Here is a 20,616-nt window from a genome sequence, read left to right as displayed (position 1 = left end):
TTTGTTAAACGGAACTCGGGTCTGGTTCCTAGTTCCGTATAAGCTTAAACGGAACTCGGGTCTGGTTCCTAGTTCCGTTTAAGTTAAACGGAACTCGGGTCTGGTTCCTAGTTCCGTTTATTAAACAGAACTAGGAACTAGGAACTCGCAACCAACTTCAGCCTTCCAAATATCAAATTCTCATCGAGGCATTATTTTTTTTACATAATACATATGAAGGTCTTTCTGAAGGGAATTTATACGGCAAGTCCACAAATTGTGAATTTGACGTCTTGTGAGCGGTACGGTAGATATTAAGAATGGTAGTTATGTTTGTTTTGGACAAAAATGATATGTAAATGCATGTATACGCATAAAATAATTGGAACCTACAAACAAGTATAGAAAACTATGCCCGAGTGATTTTCGGAGGCAGTGCCACTACGACACATAGGGACCAATTCGTACCCGGCCGAAAGGTATAGTAGGTCGGGTATACGTATATTCGTTCTAACTCACAATGTGTAAGTACTTACCCTGTACTGTGTATGTGCTCTGCCGTACGAACACCCCGCGGAGACCCTCTTCCGGACAGCCGCTGTTTGTGTTGATAAAAATATCCTCCTCAGCGTTGTCTTTATCAGATATAACATTGTGCATTTGCATGCTGTTTGGGAAATTAACCCCAGGAGTTTGACATTGTGATTCACATTGTTCTTCGAGCACAGAAATATCAGATATTGTCCTGCTGTATGACCTGATCAAAGCTGTCTCATCCTCCGTCTCATTAGCAGAGTGTATCCTCTGCTTCCTCTGTTGATCTGGTGTGAAGAAATTATTGGTATATGGTGCCTGCTCACTACTCTTGATCTTTATCAACCCCACAAGGTGTTGTTTGTCTAAAGCATCTGGTAAAACTACTATGTCAAACTGTTTGAGCTCACCTTGAGTGTCCGGGCGAGACGTCACTAAGATTATATATTCCTCAGTTGGTCCTGAGTGATACCACCAGCTGCTGACTTGAGAATATTCTCATTGTGGTCACAAACGACTACTACAGCCAAGGAATTCAAAACCAGTTGTGACGTCATCCGCGACACGTCTTTCGGGGATTTCACAATCTTCGGTACCAGGCCTTCTTTCTTTAAGGCAGATATTACGTCACAGTTTCTCTCCGTCCAACAAAGCGTCTTGGGACAACACATGACGTGGATTCCAGACGTCATCTCCTTGTAAAAGACGTCAGATTCCGTGGACATTCGAACTAATGTAGTCATGTCGCTGTTGAAAATAAAATGAAAGTTATTTACTAATGTTTGAAAAAAACTACAACAACAAAACAAATAACGAGTAAGCAATGTTAAATAATCTGTCATCGTAAGCAGTCTATGCCTTATATTTTTCTTCTCTGATAATCTATCAGTCTAGAACGTCACAATGTAGAAAAATTCCGCAAAAGCTGCTATGTGCGGTTAAAATTTTTTGAACAAACTTGATTAATTACATATTTAAGAGGTTGTCAGTAGGTATATAATCACAATTGCTAACGTGTATTGATTAAAGATGCTCCACCGCTGACAAATGGTATTTTTTTCTCTATCAAAAACAGGAGCAGACGATTGAGTATTTTTCTCTAGTTACGAAAGTTACTTACTTTACACCATTACCACCATTGAAAAGTTTGAGCTTTTTATTTTACTTAAAGTTAAAAATATCATCAACAACAAAAAAATTGCATCCCGAAAAAAAATCCGTGGTACTATAACCTTTTTGGAATGAAGTACTGATTACGCATGCACCAAAGGCAAAATAAATTATTTTATATTATGTTTTGTGTTAATAAGATACATTCATGCACGATTAAACACCAATTATTGTTCAAATGAGGAATATAATCTTTAACTAAGAATAACAGAACCTAAAAAGTTAATCAAAGGATTTCAATGAAAATATCAGTAAATGAATTATTTAAAACCTTTACGATTCCTTTAGTATATGCTTTAAATCCAAATATTTCTAAAATGAAATTAAGACCTTAATAAAAAAAGTCAATAAATTTCTAATAAGTTTAGCTTTGTTTTTTTTTTTTAAATCTGAACATACACAGAATATCATAATCAGTTTTTCTATTTTTTATAAAGGCTGTATGGCTAATAATGTTTAAAAAACTGTTATACAAGTTTGTCATTGTCTTCAAATGAAGAATATATTTCAGTAAAAGTCAACAACATTTGTTCGATCAGTTATGACACATATATCTTTAAAGAAAATGTGAGACGCGTTTAATACTTTTTTTATTAAAAACATCAAAGTTTTTAAAATTTTATTGACTTTGAGTCTACTGACGCCTCGGTTGGACAAATATATACACATTATTATATAACATTCCATATACCACAGAACAGAAACATAAATAAAGAACTGCAGTTGGAAAAGTGTACCTAAATATTTAATGATATTAAAGTTGTATGGTCCATCACTTTCGCTCTTTTTGTCATAGTGAAACCTGTTTAAGTGTTATAATATTTTTCTCCCTCTGTCTGAGGTTTAAACTTTTTAATTTTACCACTTTTTACACAGTTGCAGCACTGAAAGTATTTTCATTTATAAAAGTAAAAATCTCTTTTTAACGTGTACGCGTGAAAAATAGGCTCGAAAGAGGCCGAATCATTCCGAACTCTTCCGAACGTCGTCGCGACAATCTCAGAGTAACACGAGAGTTGTGAAACCAAGAGAAATGTCCAAACTATTTTTCGTAAATAAAACATGTGGTCGACCTCAGCAGACTGGATCTACAAAGAAAATAATGCTCGCACATTACAATTTTTTTATACACACAATATTGAATTACGGCAATGTGTGAAATAGATGTTTCAAATACTCGCTCTGTAGACATATACCAGCACGATTTGCTCTTATTAGTCAGAAGGAAAATGTAAACAAACACATGTGCGCTTACGCTAGTTACCTGGATCACCACGTGCAAGACGTGTGGACGTCAGTCACGTGATACGATTCGGAATTCCGACAAAAACCGAAGGTAACTGAAGCATGCCGCCTAAGACACCAAAACAACACACCCCAACCGGTCACATTATTTGTTATGTATGACACTAAAATACATGTAGGTATGAGATAAGGAAGATAACTCCTATAGCTTTTTAGCCCACCATCATCAGATGGTGGGCTATTCAAATCGCCTTTCGTCCGTGGTCCGTCGTCCGTCCGTCCGTCCTTCCGTCCGTCCGTCCTTCCGTCCGTCCGTCCGTCCGTTAACAATTCTTGTTACCGCTATTTCTCAGAAAGTACTGACAGGCGGCCATCTTGGATTTTGATAGTTAAAGTTTGTTACCGCTATTTCTCAAAAAAGTGCTGAAGGGATCTTTCTCAAATTTCATATACAGGTTCTCCCAGGACCCTAGTTGTGCATATTGCATTTTGGGACCGATCAGTCAACAAGATGGCCGACAGGCGGCCATCTTGGATTTTGATAGTTAAAAGTTTGTTACCGCTATTTCTCAAAAAAAACTGAAGGGATCTTTCTCAAATTTCATATGTAGGTTCACCTAGGACCCTAGTTGTGCATATTGCATTTTGGGACCGATCAGTCAACAAGATGGCCGACAGGCGGCCATCTTGGATTTTGATAGTTAAAGTTTGTTACAGCTATTTCTCAAAAAGAACTGAAGGGATCTTTCTCAAATTTCATATGTAGGTTCACCTAGGACTCTAGTTGTGCATATTGCATTTTGGGACCGATCGGTGAACAAGATGGCCGACAGGCGGCCATTTTGGATTTTGATAGTTTAAGTTTGTTACTGCTATTTCTCAAAAAAGTACTGAAGAGATCTTTCTCAAATTTCATATGTAGGTTCCCTAGGGCCCTAGTTGTGTATGTTGCATTTTGGGACTGATCGGTGAACAAAATGGCCGACAGGCGGCCATCTTGGATTTTGATAGTTTAAGTTTGTTTACCGCTATTTCTCAAAAAGTACTGAAGGGATCTTTCTCAAATTTCATATGTAGGTTCCCTAGAACCCTAGTTGTGCATATTGCATTTAAGGACTGCTCCATAATGCTTTTTGGGACTGATCGGTAAAAAAGATGGCCAACCGGCCGCCATCTTAGATTTCATTGTTGAAGTTTGTTACCACTTTTTCTTAGAAAGTACTATAGCGATCTGTCTCAAATTTTATATGTAGTGTGTTTGAAAAAGTTTGAAAAGCAGGGAAAAGATCCTTCTTTCCATTGTCAGACATAAATCATTCTTTGGTGGGCGCCAAGATCCCTCTGGGATCTCTTGTTTTTATCAATACATCCTATGAAGGTCATGTCATTGATTTAGGTTATAGAACTTTCTAGAATATAATCATGTATAAACAAATATGTTTGTAAACATGTTGATTTTAAGTAGAGATCTAGAATGATCTATTTCCAGAAAGTTATGTGTGTTTATTTGTTTACTGCTTTTAGTTAGATATTTCTGGGAGTAGAAGGTTCTCCAATATTCTTGAATTAGGGTTTAGCTATATATACTCCAGCTGTCCAAGGGCTAATCAGAACTGTAATGAGACCTGTAATAAGACATACCAAGAATTGTACAGCGCCATATAAGATTCTATTGGGAGAGCTATTGTGACTTTATCTGTGGATTATTACAACACTTTGTGTGGATTTATTCATATTGCCTGGAACTTTACAAATCATCGGTGGACATTCAATTTCCTTGTGGATTTTGTGATTATTGTTAATTTGAAACCATGGAAGGATCAAGGATTATACCAGGACATTCGCATACAGATAAGTAACACTTTAAATCATCGTACTAGTCTTGTACCACCACCAATTACTTTAGATATTGTAAACCATCTCTGTATAATATGTATATATAATTAAATTGTGTTTTGAATTTAGCTGCTGGTGTCTCCTTTCTGTTATTCGTTAATGTAACAGAATTGGGGGCTCGTGTCCGAGATCGATATTCAATTTGTGAAATCTAACTTTGAAAAAATTAATTTAGAAATTTTCAAAATTTGTGTACAAACTTTGAGTTTACATTTGAAACCAACAGCTAGATAAATATGACTACTATGCAGGTAGAACAGTTTGTTAAAGCGCCATCCCTGGAAGTTCTTTTGCAAGTTAGTAAGAAGGATTTACTGTTATTGGTAAACATTTAGGCCTTACCATCAAAACTAATTTGAGGAAAGCTGAAAAATTAGGAATGTAATTATAAGATATTTTGTTGACAATGGCAAATTTGACTCTAGTGCATTAGATAGTATATCGAGGAAACAGTCACTTCAGAAATCCAAATTAGACAAATGGAACTTGAACATGAAATGAAAATGAAACAAATAGAGAATGAAATGAAAATGAAACAAATAGAGAAAGAAATGAGAGAAAGAGAAATAGAAAAGGAGTTAAGAGAGAAAAGAAATAGACAAAGAAAGAGAGTTAAGAGAAAAAGAAATAGTGAGAGAGATCAGATGTTAGAGCTAGAGAAGCAGAAAATTCAAGCTGAAACAGAACTTAGAATGAAAGAATTAGAGCTAGCTTCTCAAGACAGTTCAAGTAATCTAACTTTTAGGGGTTTACAAGGAAATCAGAGGTTTTGATTGTCAGTAGAAATATTAGGTTAGTTCCTCCTTTTCAAGAGAAAGAAGTTGACAAGTATTTTCTACAATTTTGAGAAAATAGCTGATAGTATGAAATGGCCTGAAGATAAGCTTACAATGCTTCATTCAAAGTGTCTTGAAAGGTAAAGCTAGAGACATTTATTCTTCTTTATCTGTAGATGACATTTCAAATTACCAAGTAGTCAAGAAAGCTATTTTGAAAGCTTATGAGTTAGGTTCCTGAGGCTTACCGCCAGAAATTTCCGAAACTCGAGAAAGAGAGATGAACAAACTCATGTAGAATTTGCCAGAGAAAAGGAACAAATTATTTAATAGGTGGTGTGATTCTAAGTAAATTGATGACGATTTCGGTAAATTGGAGGCAATATATTGTTGATAGAGATGAGTTTAAACGACTTGTGTCCACACAAACATAAAAACTCATTTAGATGAAGAGAAAAGTTGAAACACACTTAGTGAAGCAGCTACAATGGCTGATGATTACGCTCTCCACCCCACAAAGGCTCATTTGTTAAAAACAGTTCTCAAGACAAAAACAGTACCACAGGTACTAGTAAATTTGGTCAGCCTAGGAACCCAACCTTTAGATGGTCCTTCTAACGACAAACCTAAATTAGGTGATAAGACTAAAGTCTGTGATTCCTAAAAACATATCGATAGTGCATGAGAGTGGGGTTCTCCTTCTGGTCCAGTTTGTAATTACTAGCAAGACAACAGTAAGGTGCATACTAGAGAACAGAATGTACATTCACGTCTCGTCCAGCGATAAGGAGCTAAAGGCGTACACAGTTCAGTGTCCTTCTGTGTTAGGCTTATGTTCAACAGCCTAGTCAGAAACGTACGAGAGATATTTTGGAAGATTCTAAAGGTGTCCTGATGATATTAAGATTCTCAGAGTCTAATAGCGTCTTTGGAGAAGTACCTACTTCCTTCATTACTGAAGTTTATGGTTTCTCCACTTACTAGTGTTAGTTTACCACCTTGAAAACTGTGCAAATTTTTCGAGAATACTAGAGGGGCTTTCTCATTCTATTGATCTATTAGAATTGTGTATAGTGCCTATGTCTGAAGGAGTGAACCTCATCTGGTAGTATGTGTTTTGGCTTCAAGTGTTTTTGAGTTAGGTTATATGTTATAATGTGCATCTCCCATTGTGGTTATATTTTAAAGTCATACTATTGGTTAACGTGCCAGTCACCATTGTGTGATCTAGACCGTGAAACTTCCCGATAGAGGTGCGTGTCGCTGCATATTAAGGCAATGACATTGGCTTGAGAGGAAAAGTTTTAGAGGTAGATCCCTCTTAGTGTCCCAGTATTATCACAAGATAAAATTGTCATACTGATAGCTGGATCAACTATTCCACCAGAATTTGATCTGTGTGATATTTCCCTTTCTACGATGGCTGATAAACTTCGTTCAAATGATAAGATAGCGTTTCTGAGATGTTTGCAGTCGTTGAGGATACATTATAGATCCAGGGTTAGGTGAACAACTTTCTCATCTTGGCATCATTTAAATAGATGATGTCGTGCGCAAGTCGTGATCCTTTATGAGCAATCCTGTAGACTATGATAGTTGAAAGAGTGGTTCCTAACAAGGGTGTACTGTCTATTGGTCTGACATGATGAGTACATCCTCTTTGTATCAAAAGAGGAGCAATATATGAAGAACACGGAGAACGGGATGGGGGAGAGATCCTTACAATCTCCTTATTGTGTAATCTGGCTTTGAGGTGAAGGAAGAGGCTGAGAAAGTCCCGTTTTTTGGTTTACTTACCGTCAGTCAGGTGTGATGAATGATGCGCAGTGGCGTCCCCCTGATGGGTGTCTCCGAGGAATACTTGAAGTGTATGACAAACCAAATAGTGGTTGTCCCGCACCGTGAGGTATTTAGCAATATAGTCTAAGTTTGTCTCACAACTTACCTATGGCGATGGCCTCACAGGTGTGACCTAAGACCTAATAACGCGGAATCTTTAGAGTCACTTCTTTGCCCCAAGTTGAAACGGATTGTTTGCTTGATTTTTGTAAGGTCTACAGTCACTACTTGCTGCCGTACGAACACCCCGCGGAGACCCTCTTCCGGACAGCCGCTGTTTGTGTTGAAGAACTAAAAATATCCTCCTCAGCGTTGTCTTTATCAGATATAACATTGTGCATTTGCATGCTGTTTGGGAAATTAACCCCAGGAGTTTGACATTGTGATTCACATTGTTCTTCGAGCACAGAAATATCAGATATTGTCCTGCTGTATGACCTGATCAAAGCTGTCTCATCCTCCGTCTCATTAGCAGAGTGTATCCTCTGCTTCCTCTGTTGATCTGGTGTGAAGAAATTATTGGTATATGGTGCCTGCTCACTACTCTTGATCTTTATCAACCCCACAAGGTGTTGTTTGTCTAAAGCATCTGGTAAAACTACTATATCAAACTGTTTGAGCTCACCTTGAGTGTCCGGGCGAGACGTCACTAAGATTATATTCCTCAGTTGGTCCTGAGTGATACCACCAGCTGCTGACTTGAGAATATTCTCATTGTGGTCACAAACGACTACTACAGCCAAGGAATTCAAAACCAGTTGTGACGTCATCCGCGACACGTCTTTCGGGGATTTCACAATCTTCGGTACCAGGCCTTCTTTCTTTAAGGCAGATATTACGTCACAGTTTCTCTCCGTCCAACAAAGCGTCTTGGGACAACACATGACGTGGATTCCAGACGTCATCTCCTTGTAAAAGACGTCAGATTCCGTGGACATTCGAACTAATGTAGTCATGTCGCTGTTGAAAATAAAATGAAAGTTATTTACTAATGTTTGAAAAAAACATACAAAACAAATAACGAGTAAGCAATGTTAAATAATCTGTCATCGTAAGCAGTCTATGCCTTATATTTTTCTTCTCTAATAATCTATCAGTCTAGAACGTCACAATGTAGAAAAATTCCGCAAAAGCTGCTATGTGCGGTTAAAATTTTTTGAACAAACTTGATTAATTACATATTTAAGAGGTTGTCAGTAGGTATATAATCACAATTGCTAACGTGTATTGATTAAAGATGCTCCACCGCTGACAAATGGTATTTTTTCTCTATCAAAAACAGGAGCAGACGATTGAGTATTTTTTTCTTCAGTTACGAAAGTTACGTTGTTTACACCATTACCACCATTGAAAAGTTTGAGCTTTTTATTTTACTTAAAGTTAAAAATATCATCAACAACAAAAAAATTGCATCCCGAAAAAAAATCCGTGGTACTATAACCTTTTTGGAATGAAGTACTGATTACGCATGCACCAAAGGCAAAATAAATTATTTTATATTATGTTTTGTGTTAATAAGATACATTCATGCACGATTAAACACCAATTATTGTTCAAATGAGGAATATAATCTTTAACTAAGAATAACAGAACCTAAAAAGTTAATCAAAGGATTTCAATGAAAATATCAGTAAATGAATTATTTAAAACCTTTACGATTCCTTTAGTATATGCTTTAAATCCAAATATTTCTAAAATGAAATTAAGACCTTAATAAAAAAAGTCAATAAATTTCTAATAAGTTTAGCTTTGTTTTTTTTTTTAAATCTGAACATACACAGAATATCATAATCAGTTTTTCTATTTTTTATAAAGGCTGTATGGCTAATAATGTTTAAAAAACTGTTATACAAGTTTGTCATTGTCTTCAAATGAAGAATATATTTCAGTAAAAGTCAACAACATTTGTTCGATCAGTTATGACACATATATCTTTAAAGAAAATGTGAGACGCGTTTAATACTTTTTTTTATTAAAAACATCAAAGTTTTTAAAATTTTATTGACTTTGAGTCTACTGACGCCTCGGTTGGACAAATATACACATTATTATATAACATTCCATATACCACAGAACAGAAACATAAATAAAGAACTGCAGTTGGAAAAGTGTACCTAAATATTTAATGATATTAAAGTTGTATGGTCCATCACTTTCGCTCTTTTTGTCATAGTGAAACCTGTTTAAGTGTTATACATATTTTTCTCCCTCTGTCTGAGGTTTAAACTTTCTAATTTTACCACTTTTTACAAAGTTGCAGCACTGAAAGTATTTTCATTTATAAAAGTAAAAAATCTTTTTAACGTGTACGCGTGAAAAATTGGCTCGAAAGAGGCCGAATCATTCCGAACTCTTCCGAACGTCGTCGCGACAATCTCAGAGTAACACGAGAGTTGTGAAACCAAGAGAAATGTCAACTATTTTTCGTAAATAAAACATGTGGTCGACCTCAGCAGACTGGATCTACAAAGAAAATAATGCTCGCACATTACAATTTTTGATACACACAATATTGAATTACGGCAATGTGTGAAATAGATGTTTCAAATACTCGCTCTGTAGACATATACCAGCACGATTTGCTCTTATTAGTCAGAAGGAAAATGTAAACAAACACATGTGCGCTTACGCTAGTTACCTGGATCACCACGTGCAAGACGTGTGGACGTCAGTCACGTGAAACGATTCGGAATTCCGACAAAAACCGAAGGTACTGAACATGGCGGTGATTGAAGGCGTTTAATTAAAAACCACGAATATATGATCCCTAGATTTCGGCTCTCTTATAGGCTGACATATGTTTTTGGGGAGCTATATCATCAAGTTACATGTCCATGTTCAAATATCAAATGTTAAAACGACATATCGTTTCAGTGAAAATTACAAGAAATACAACTTTAAGATATTTTTGGTCTAGCACCTTTGAAGTATTTTGCTGAATTCTATAATATACATTTTTTACATTAAAACTTGTATTGTTTATCCATAATAATTTTTTAAATGATATTTCTTTATGAACTTTTTACGGATATCAGAGTAACATGGACATTTTAAGAACATAATGAAATTCATATTTAACAGCTTAAATTACACAAACTGTGAAATATTAAATGTCAAGGCTTATTTTGATAGCGACCTTTTTCTACATGCATCTTTCAAACTAAGTCTCGAACTAGATACCATTAGGTGGGTTGAAAAAGAAAAGTATTGAGTACTTCAAATGTTCTGTCAAGTCGTTACTTTCGTAAGAGCTTACTTTTCCAGTATCGCCAACCACTGATGAGGTCAAATCGGGTGATCACCCTTGAAAAAACGGGTGAAAGGGTCAAAACAAGGGTCATGTGCAAAACAACATTTTAGTGTATTTTTTAACACTTTTCAAAAGCCTTAAATATGATTATATTTATTTATTTTTTCATATTGTAATTCAATATATTATTTATGATATATTTATGTTATAATATAATTTAAATCTGATAATTAATAAAAATATTGTATTAAAAAATCTTTAAAATAATATTTAGCAAAATCCGGATTTTTGTTGTCCGGTTTCATTATTATCTTTGACTAAACAAAATGGCGGCCATTATGATTGGCTTGCCGGCCTACTGAAACAGGATACCGTTCACGTTGACTGTTTTATTCATGTGAGTAAATCTTTGTCTGAAATCATAATTGTTTGTACTTTTGAAGAGATTATTTCTGATTTGGAACAGTATTAATTGGCCATGTCTGATTTTGCTAGCTGGCTCTGGCTAAAAACGATCATGGACATCGTGAAGCATGACTGAATAGATTAATTGCTAATTTTTTAAAGTTTGTGTAAACACAATAGCTACCTGCATTATACAAGGTCATGATATGAGTCTTAAGCCCTGAGATGTAATTAAAATTGCGCTAATGGCTTTATCTGACGATTTTTTTGTGAGCTTTTTGACACTTTGGTACAAGTGCTGAAAATCGGGTTATTTGATGACCCGCCGGGTCAATCGGGTTATACATTCTAAAATGTCAAAAAACCGGGTCAACCCGTGGAAATCGGGTGAGTTGGCAATACTGCTTTTCGTGGATTACGTTTTTTGTCCAAAATAAACGAATTTATGTCCCCAACGAATTGTAAAATTTTATAATCGACGAAAATTGTGCTTTAAAATAAAGCAAATGATTCAACAGTATTTTAATTGATCGTAAGTTACACTGTGACATTGTTCGGTACTTCAGTCACAACTAAATTATTGTGACACTTTCCCCGATCTTTCATGACTATATATATGTGAAAATATCAAAATAAGTTTGATGTTTGTAACTTCCTTACATTCATACTTACATAACAGCTAGTTACATTGTAGTTCCCCGGAAAGGATTTAAACTTTAGCTTTCTACACACATATCTTCTCACATCACATAAGATCATGCGGTTTGATACTGTGCGTTAGGTTTTCCACTGTACAAAATCTTCCGGATTCACCCGAAAAATCCCCACATACACGTATTTTTAAAAGAAAATGCAATTTCATGCTTCAGGTGAAATTTAAGTCAAGGATTGTAATGGATATGTTATCAACAATCATCCAGGAAGTTTTTGTCGTCTGCTACCCGTGTGCGCTGGAAATAATGTCAGACAAATCATACGTATGTATAAAAAGTTGGGCAGATAAGGCCGAATATAATGATACTAATAAGGAGGACCCTTATTTACATATTGAGCCAGAGAAATTAACTGTTATTGTAAAGGAACTAAGCGGCTTAACATGATGAGGTACATTTAGATGTTTGTGTAATATCTCCATAACATAAGTAATAAATTCAACTTATTATTTTAATTCAATCATATTTTCATTTTCAGACTCTTTTATCTACGAAAGCAATACACCGTTAAAAATAACGACGTCATTGGTTCTTTCTTTATGTGCTACTGAATTAAATTTCTAAGTCAATGAAAATGCTCGTTACAAGAAAAATTGAATCAAATGTTCTAAACTATGATAAATAAAATACATTATATTGTGATGATCATGTAGATCTTGAATTAGTATGTATCTGATGTCAAAAGAATATATTTCAACAGTTAGGTATCATATGCATGTTGTTTAAGATTTGGCAAGCTACGACACAATGGTTGTATTGTGGGTTTTTTCTTCTTAAAAGGCAAGCAATTTAGTTGCAAAATCACATTTAGAATTTTTTGTAACTTTTCTATTTTTCAAATATGCTTCAGAGTAATATTTTCCATGATAGTACTGCTGCAACAGTCGAAGTGTGGATTGAGAAAAATGTTGAAATAAGACACATTCTGTTTGTGAAAAACTAGGAACATAATGATTGAAAATTTTGTAGAATGTTAAAAACTATCGCTGAATTCTTTAGCATCGGTAATATCTTTATGATAATGAATGAAAGCAGGAATAAAGTCATAAGTAAATATTGCCAGGATTCTTGGTGGGCATGATGATTAATTTGGAATCGGGGACTAAATGTGTTTTATATATCATATGACAAATTGATTGGTAATTCAACGCATCATAATTAAATATGTAAGTTTATCGTGGACCAAAATTTTTAATACCAAATCACCTCGTAATACCTGTACAAATAACATGGAGTGTTTACTGGCTACATAAACAAGAACAAGGAAGTTAACAAGTTTGGTTTGCCATTGAATACCATTTAGACGTTTTATATCGTTTACGGTTCTAGCTGGCTGCATCTATCATATACATGTATATTGTTACAAGAAAAAAGCAGCGAACTTCATATTTTTGAGCAATCTGGAATATGGGCAAAGGTATATTACGAACTTCAATTGTTCACACCGGCAATAATTGTATAGTTTTACCTCACCTGGCCTAAAGGATGCAGGCGTAGCGTCCGTCGTCTGCCAATATGTGTTCAAAACGTAATGAACAATTGAATGGTTTTATTTATATTAGGGCCCAGACCCCAGATTTATTTCATTTCAATAAAAAATGTTGCCGATCGAATATAAACCATCTCCTTACATTCCTACAGCAAACAAAAGGAACAGACTACATACTAGTATGAGCCAAATCTTAAAGCAGAATTTTAAAGGATCTCCAGTTTTTCTCTTATTGGGCCCCGTTCCTCTGGCATTTGTGGTCCCAGGTTTATGATCAATTGCTATCCTTTCCCGTGGTGCGTCGGGTAAAATTTAATATATTACAAGCGGGAGTTATGCGACATCTAACTTATAGCAAAAATGTATGCGTCTATATAAAAACGTCTGATTATATAGTACATTGACATATGTGAGTGAACATAACGTGTTGTACAGTATACAAGTCTGATTATATAGTACATGTATACGTAGACATAAAGTGGTGTACAGTATACAAGTCTGCTTATATAGTACATGTATACGTAGACATGAAGTGTTGTACAGTATACAAGTCTGCTTATATAGTACATGTATACGTAGACATAAAGTGGTGTACAGTATACAAGTCTGATTATATAGTACATGTATACGTAGACATAAAGTGGTGTACAGTATACAAGTCTGATTATATAGTACATGTATACGTAGACATAAAGTGGTGTACAGTATACAAGTCTGATTATATAGTACATGTATACGTAGACATAAAGTGGTGTACAGTATACAAGTCTGATTATATATAGTAGACATAAAGTGTGTACGTAGACATAAAGTGTGTGTACAGTATACAAGTCTGATTATATAGTAGTACGTGTATACGTAGACATACAAGTGGTGACAGTATACAAGTCTGATTATATAGTTCATGTATACGTAGACATAAAGTGGTGTACAGTATACAAGTCTGATTATATAGTTCATGTATACGTAGACATAAAGTGTTGTACAGTATACAAGTCTGATTATATAGTTCATATGTACGTAGACATAAAGTGTTGTACAGTATACAAGTCTGATTATATAGTACATATGTATACGTAGACATAAAGTGTTGTACAGTATACAAGTCTGATTATATAGTCATGTATACGTAGACATAAAGTGGTGTACAGTATACAAGTCGATTATATAGTACATAAAGTGGTGTACAGTATACAAGTCTGATTATATAGTACATGTATACGTAGACATAAAGTGGTGTACAGTATACAAGTCTGATTATATAGTACATGTATACGTAGACATAAAGTGGTGTACAGTATACAAGTCTGATTATATAGTTCGTGTATACGTAGACATAAAGTGGTGTACAGTATACAAGTCTGATTATATAGTACATGTATACGTACGTAGACATAAAGTGTTGTACAGTATACAAGTCTGATTTATATACGTTACATGTATACATGTATACGAGACATAAGTGTTGTACAGTATACAAGTCTGATTATATAGTACATGTATACGTAGACATAAAGTGGTTGTACAGTATACAAGTCTGATTATATAGTACATGTATACGTAGACATAAAGTGTTGTACAGTATACAAGTCTGATTATATAGTCATGTATACGTAGACATAAAGTGTTGTACAGTATACAAGTCTGATTATATAGTTCATGTATACGTAGACATAAAGTGTTGTACAGTATACAAGTCTGATTATATAGTACATGTATACGTAGACATAAAGTGTTGTACAGTATACAAGTCTGATTATATAGTTCATGTATACGTAGACATAAAGTGTTGTACAGTATACAAGTCTGATTATATAGTTCATGTATACGTAGACATAAAGTGTTGTACAGTATACAAGTCTGATTATATAGTTCATGTATACGTAGACATAAAGTGTTGTACAGTATACAAGTCTGATTATGTCTGATTAATATATATACAGTGTATATTCGTAACGTAGACATAAAGTGTTGTACAGTATACAAGTCTGATTATATAGTTCATGTATACGTAGACATAAAGTGTTGTACAGTATACAAGTCTGATTATATATATGTATACGTAGACATAAAGTGTGTACATATACAAGTCTGATTATATAGTCGTATACGTAACATAAAGTGTTGTACAGTATACAAGTCTGATTATATAGTTCATGTATACGTAGACATAAAGTGTTGTACAGTATACAAGTCTGATTATATAGTTCATGTATACGTAGACATAAAGTGTTGTACAGTATACAAGTCTGATTATATAGTTCATGTATACGTAGACATAAAGTGGTGTACAGTATACAAGTCTGATTATATAGTACATGTATACGTAGACATAAAGTGGTGTACAGTATACAAGTCTGATTATATAGTACATGTATACGTAGACATAAAGTGTTGTACAGTATACAAGTCTGATTATATAGTTCATGTATACGTAGACATAAAGTGTTGTACAGTATACAAGTCTGATTATATAGTTCATGTATACGTAGACATAAAGTGTTGTACAGTATACAAGTCTGATTATATAGTTCATGTATACGTAGACATAAAGTGTTGTACAGTATACAAGTCTGATTATATAGTTCATGTATACGTAGACATAAAGTGGTGTACAGTATACAAGTCTGATTATATAGTTCATGTATACGTAGACATAAAGTGTTGTACAGTATACAAGTCTGATTATATAGTACATGTATACGTAGACATAAAGTGTTGTACAGTATACAAGTCTGATTATATAGTACATGTATACGTAGACATAAAGTGGTGTACAGTATACAAGTCATACTGATTATATAGTACATGTATAACGTAGACATAAAGTGGTGTACAGTATACAAGTCTGATTATATAGTTCATGTATACGTAGACATAAAGTGTTGTACAGTATACAAGTCTGATTATATAGTTCATGTATACGTAGACATAAAGTGGTGTACAGTATACAAGTCTGATTATATAGTTATGTATACGTAGACATAAAGTGGTGTACAGTATACAAGTCTGATTATATAGTTCATGTATACGTAGACATAAAGTGGTGTACAGTATACAAGTCTGATTATATAGTTCATGTATACGTAGACATAAAGTGGTGTACAGTATACAAGTCTGATTATATAGTTCGTGTATACGTAGACATAAAGTGGTGTACAGTATACAAGTCTGATTATATAGTACATGTATACGTAGACATAAAGTGTTGTACAGTATACAAGTCTGATTATATAGTTCATGTATACGTAGACATAAAGTGGTGTACAGTATACAAGTCTGATTATATAGTTCATGTATACGTAGACATAAAGTGGTGTACAGTATACAAGTCTGATTATATAGTTCATGTATACGTAGACATAAAGTGTTGTACAGTATACAAGTCTGATTATATAGTACATGTATACGTAGACATAAAGTGGTGTACAGTATACAAGTCTGATTATATAGTTCATGTATACGTAGACATAAAGTGGTGTACAGTATACAAGTCTGATTATATAGTTCATGTATACGTAGACATAAAGTGGTGTACAGTATACAAGTATTATATAGTACTGTATACGTAACATATAAAGTTATATATAGTACATGTATACGTAGACATAAAGTGGTGTACAGTATACAAGTCTGATTATATAGTTCGTGTATACGTAGACATAAAGTGGTGTACAGTATACAAGTCTGATTATATAGTACATGTATACATGTACGTAGACATAACGTGTTGTACAGTATACAAGTCTGATTATATAGTTCGTGTATACGTAGACATAAAGTGGTGTACAGTATACAAGTCTGATTATATAGTACATGTATACGTAGACATAAAGTGACAGTATACAAGTCTGATTATATAGTTCTGTATACGTAGACAGTGGTGTACAGTATACAAGTCTGATTATATAGTTCATGTATACGTAGACATAAAGTGGTGTACAGTATACAAGTCTGATTATATAGTTCATGTATACGTAGACATAAAGTGGTGTACAGTATACAAGTCTGATTATATAGTTCATGTATACGTAGACATAAAGTGGTGTACAGTATACAAGTCTGATTATATATAGTACAGTATACTAGACATAAAGTGTGTACATATACAAGTCGATAATATCGTAGTATACAAGTTGATTATATAGTCATATAGTAGACATAAAGTGTGTACATATACAAGTTGATTATAACTGTATACGTAACATAAAGTGTTGTACAGTATACAAGTCTGATTATATAGTTCTGTATCGTAGACATAAAGTGGTGTACAGTATACAGTCTGATTATATAGTACATACGTAGACATAAAGTGTGTACAGTATGTTATATAGTACATAGTGTATAAGTAGTACGTATAAAGTGTGTACAGTATACAAGTGATTATATAGTACATGTATACGTAGACATAAAGTGTGTACAGTATACAAGTCTGATTATATAGTACATGTATACGTAGACATAAAGTGGTGTACAGTATACAAGTCTGATTATATAGTTCATGTATACGTAGACATAAAGTGGTGTACAGTATACAAGTCTGATTATATAGTACATGTATACGTAGACATAAAGTGTTGTACAGTATACAAGTCTGATTATATAGTTCATGTATACGTAGACATAAAGTGGTGTACAGTATACAAGTCTGATTATATAGTACATGTATACGTAGACATAAAGTGGTGTACAGTATACAAGCTGATTATATAGTTCGTGTATACGTAGACATAAAGTGTTGTACAGTATACAAGTCTGATTATATAGTACATGTATACGTAGACATAAAGTGGTGTACAGTATACAAGTCTGATTATATAGTACATGTATACGTAGACATAAAGTGGTGTACAGTATACAAGTCTGATTATATAGTTCATGTATACGTAGACATAAAGTGTTGTACAGTATACAAGTCTGATTATATAGTACATGTATACGTAGACATAAAGTGTTGTACAGTATACAAGTCTGATTATATAGTTCATGTATACGTAGACATAAAGTGGTGTACAGTATACAAGTCTGATTATATAGTACATGTATACGTAGACATAAAGTGTTGTACAGTATACAAGTCTGATTATATAGTTCATGTATACGTAGACATAAAGTGGTGTACAGTATACAAGTCTGATTATATAGTACATGTATACGTAGACATAAAGTGTTGTACAGTATACAAGTCTGATTATATAGTACATGTATACGTAGACATAAAGTGTTGTACAGTATACAAGTCTGATTATATAGTTCATGTATACGTAGACATAAAGTGTTGTACAGTATACAAGTCTGATTATATAGTTCATGTATACGTAGACATAAAGTGTTGTACAGTATACAAGTCTGATTATATAGTTCATGTATACGTAGACATAAAGTGTTGTACAGTATACAAGTCTGATTATATAGTTCATGTGTACGTGTAAAGAAAGTGGTGTACAGTATACAAATCGGATTACACATACACGAAATAGGCGAGGAAGAGGTAAGGAATGTCCTAGTTGTTATATTAAAACACTCATGGCGTTCCCAAGGATATAATATCTTATGCATTGCAACATACATACATTCTTCATAAATGGGGGCGATACATGGGCCAACAGTTACTTTGGTATCTGAGAAAAAAGAAAAGAATTAGAAGAAACTTGATCTATCGTTTCAATGGTAACATGAGTTTTTTTTTTAATTCTTACTTCCTGGTGTCTCGTGTTTGAAAAGTGTGATTTATTTTATTTGTCTTGTTTAAGATTTTTTTTTAAATTAAATTTTCAAATGAATATAAGTTCAGATTACTGCCTAGTTTTCGAGTAGCAAGGGTCGTTGCTTCTCTGCCTCGAATAAAAAGCTAAAATACCCTTTACCCCACCCATTCTACTACTGTTTTTTGTTTAATACGAGAGTGTGTTAATGATAATTCGTATTTGAACCCAATTTCTTTTCGTGGTCGACTAAACACAAAACGAACGCTATTCGATGACTTCTGATAGGTCTAACTTAAGCCTGATTCAGTAAAACTTGGTGGGTTTGAGGGTTGAACAAGATAATGGTACCTAGGATTGAGCGGACGTTTGGTAGACTTCTGTAATGGGTGACCATTACAATTAGCGCTTGTTGTAATTTTGAAGTCGTGATGAAATATATTCTAGCCAATACTTCATTCAGGTAGTTATGGAACTAGTTAAACTAAGATTGCATCAATCGTATCAGTAATTCATTTAAAACAAAATAGAACATAAATTACAACTTTGATGTTAAGTTGAAGACGGGTAGCATATGGTTTTGATATTGTTTAATATATTTTGATAACATTGAGCAAATTAGTTTTTGTTTTTGACTTTTTGTCATTGAAGTAGGAAATATTTACCCACCTTTTATAGGAATCCCTTCGTATATATAACATGTGAATAAGTGGAACCTATAAGATACTAGACAGAATGCACCTGCTGAGTGTGACAGGCTTGTAAACGATACAATGAATATGAAGATACTTTAGATACACAATACTAGTCGGACGTGTTTTTTTGGTCTAAAGTCAGAATATGTTTAGTGACAAATAATATCAAACTTGACACAAAGCTTTGATATTTATATCACACAAGTATGTATAATTCTATACTGCTATGGCGATCATGTTATCAATATACAAATATGTATAATATTATACTGCTATGGCGATCATGTTATCAATATACAAATATGTATAATATTATACTGCTATGGCGATCATGTTATCAATATACAAATATGTATAATATTATACTGCTATTATGTATAATATTATACTGCTATGGCGATCATGTTATCAATATACAAATATGTATAATATTATACTGCTATGGCGATCATGTTATCAATATACAAATATGTATAATATTATACTGCTATGGCGATCATGTTATCAATATACAAATATGTATAATATTATACTGCTATGGCGATCATGTTATCAATATACAAATATGTATAATATTATACTGCTATGGCGATCATGTTATCAATATACAAATATGTATAATATTATACTGCTATGGCGATCATGTTATCAATATACAAATATGTATAATATTATACTGCTATGGCGATCATGTTATCAATATACAAATATGTATAATATTATACTGCTATGGCGATCATGTTATCAATATACAAATATGTATAATATTATACTGCTATGGCGATCATGTTATCAATATACAAATATGTATAATATTATACTGCTATGGCGATCATGTTGTCAATATACTGGTTGTGATATTTATTTTGTCACTTTCTCTAAGTAATATTACAATTTCACAACTGGGTAACTTTGTTCTT

General features: G+C 33.7%; 1 protein-coding gene across 1 annotated transcript in view; it reads right to left on the bottom strand.

Moving 5' to 3' along the window:
* Window positions 1-11,923, bottom strand: part of LOC138316721 (uncharacterized) — a 38,064-nt gene extending 26,141 nt beyond the window's left edge. The window contains exons 1-3 of the mRNA XM_069258378.1: window positions 11,767-11,923; window positions 7,672-8,399; window positions 516-998 (exon numbers count right to left, since the gene is read on the bottom strand). Coding sequence (XP_069114479.1) covers window positions 516-998; window positions 7,672-8,395 — 1,207 coding nt within the window. The 5' untranslated portion in view covers window positions 8,396-8,399; window positions 11,767-11,923. The remainder of the gene's footprint in view (window positions 1-515; window positions 999-7,671; window positions 8,400-11,766) is intronic.
* Window positions 11,924-20,616: the final 8,693 nt, after the last annotated feature.

The sequence above is a fragment of the Argopecten irradians genome, chromosome 2 (genome assembly GCF_041381155.1).
Source record: "Argopecten irradians isolate NY chromosome 2, Ai_NY, whole genome shotgun sequence".
Classification (NCBI taxonomy): domain Eukaryota; kingdom Metazoa; phylum Mollusca; class Bivalvia; order Pectinida; family Pectinidae; genus Argopecten; species Argopecten irradians.
Note: the sequence above shows the minus strand (reverse complement) of the source record. Positions and strands in the feature narration are given on the sequence as shown.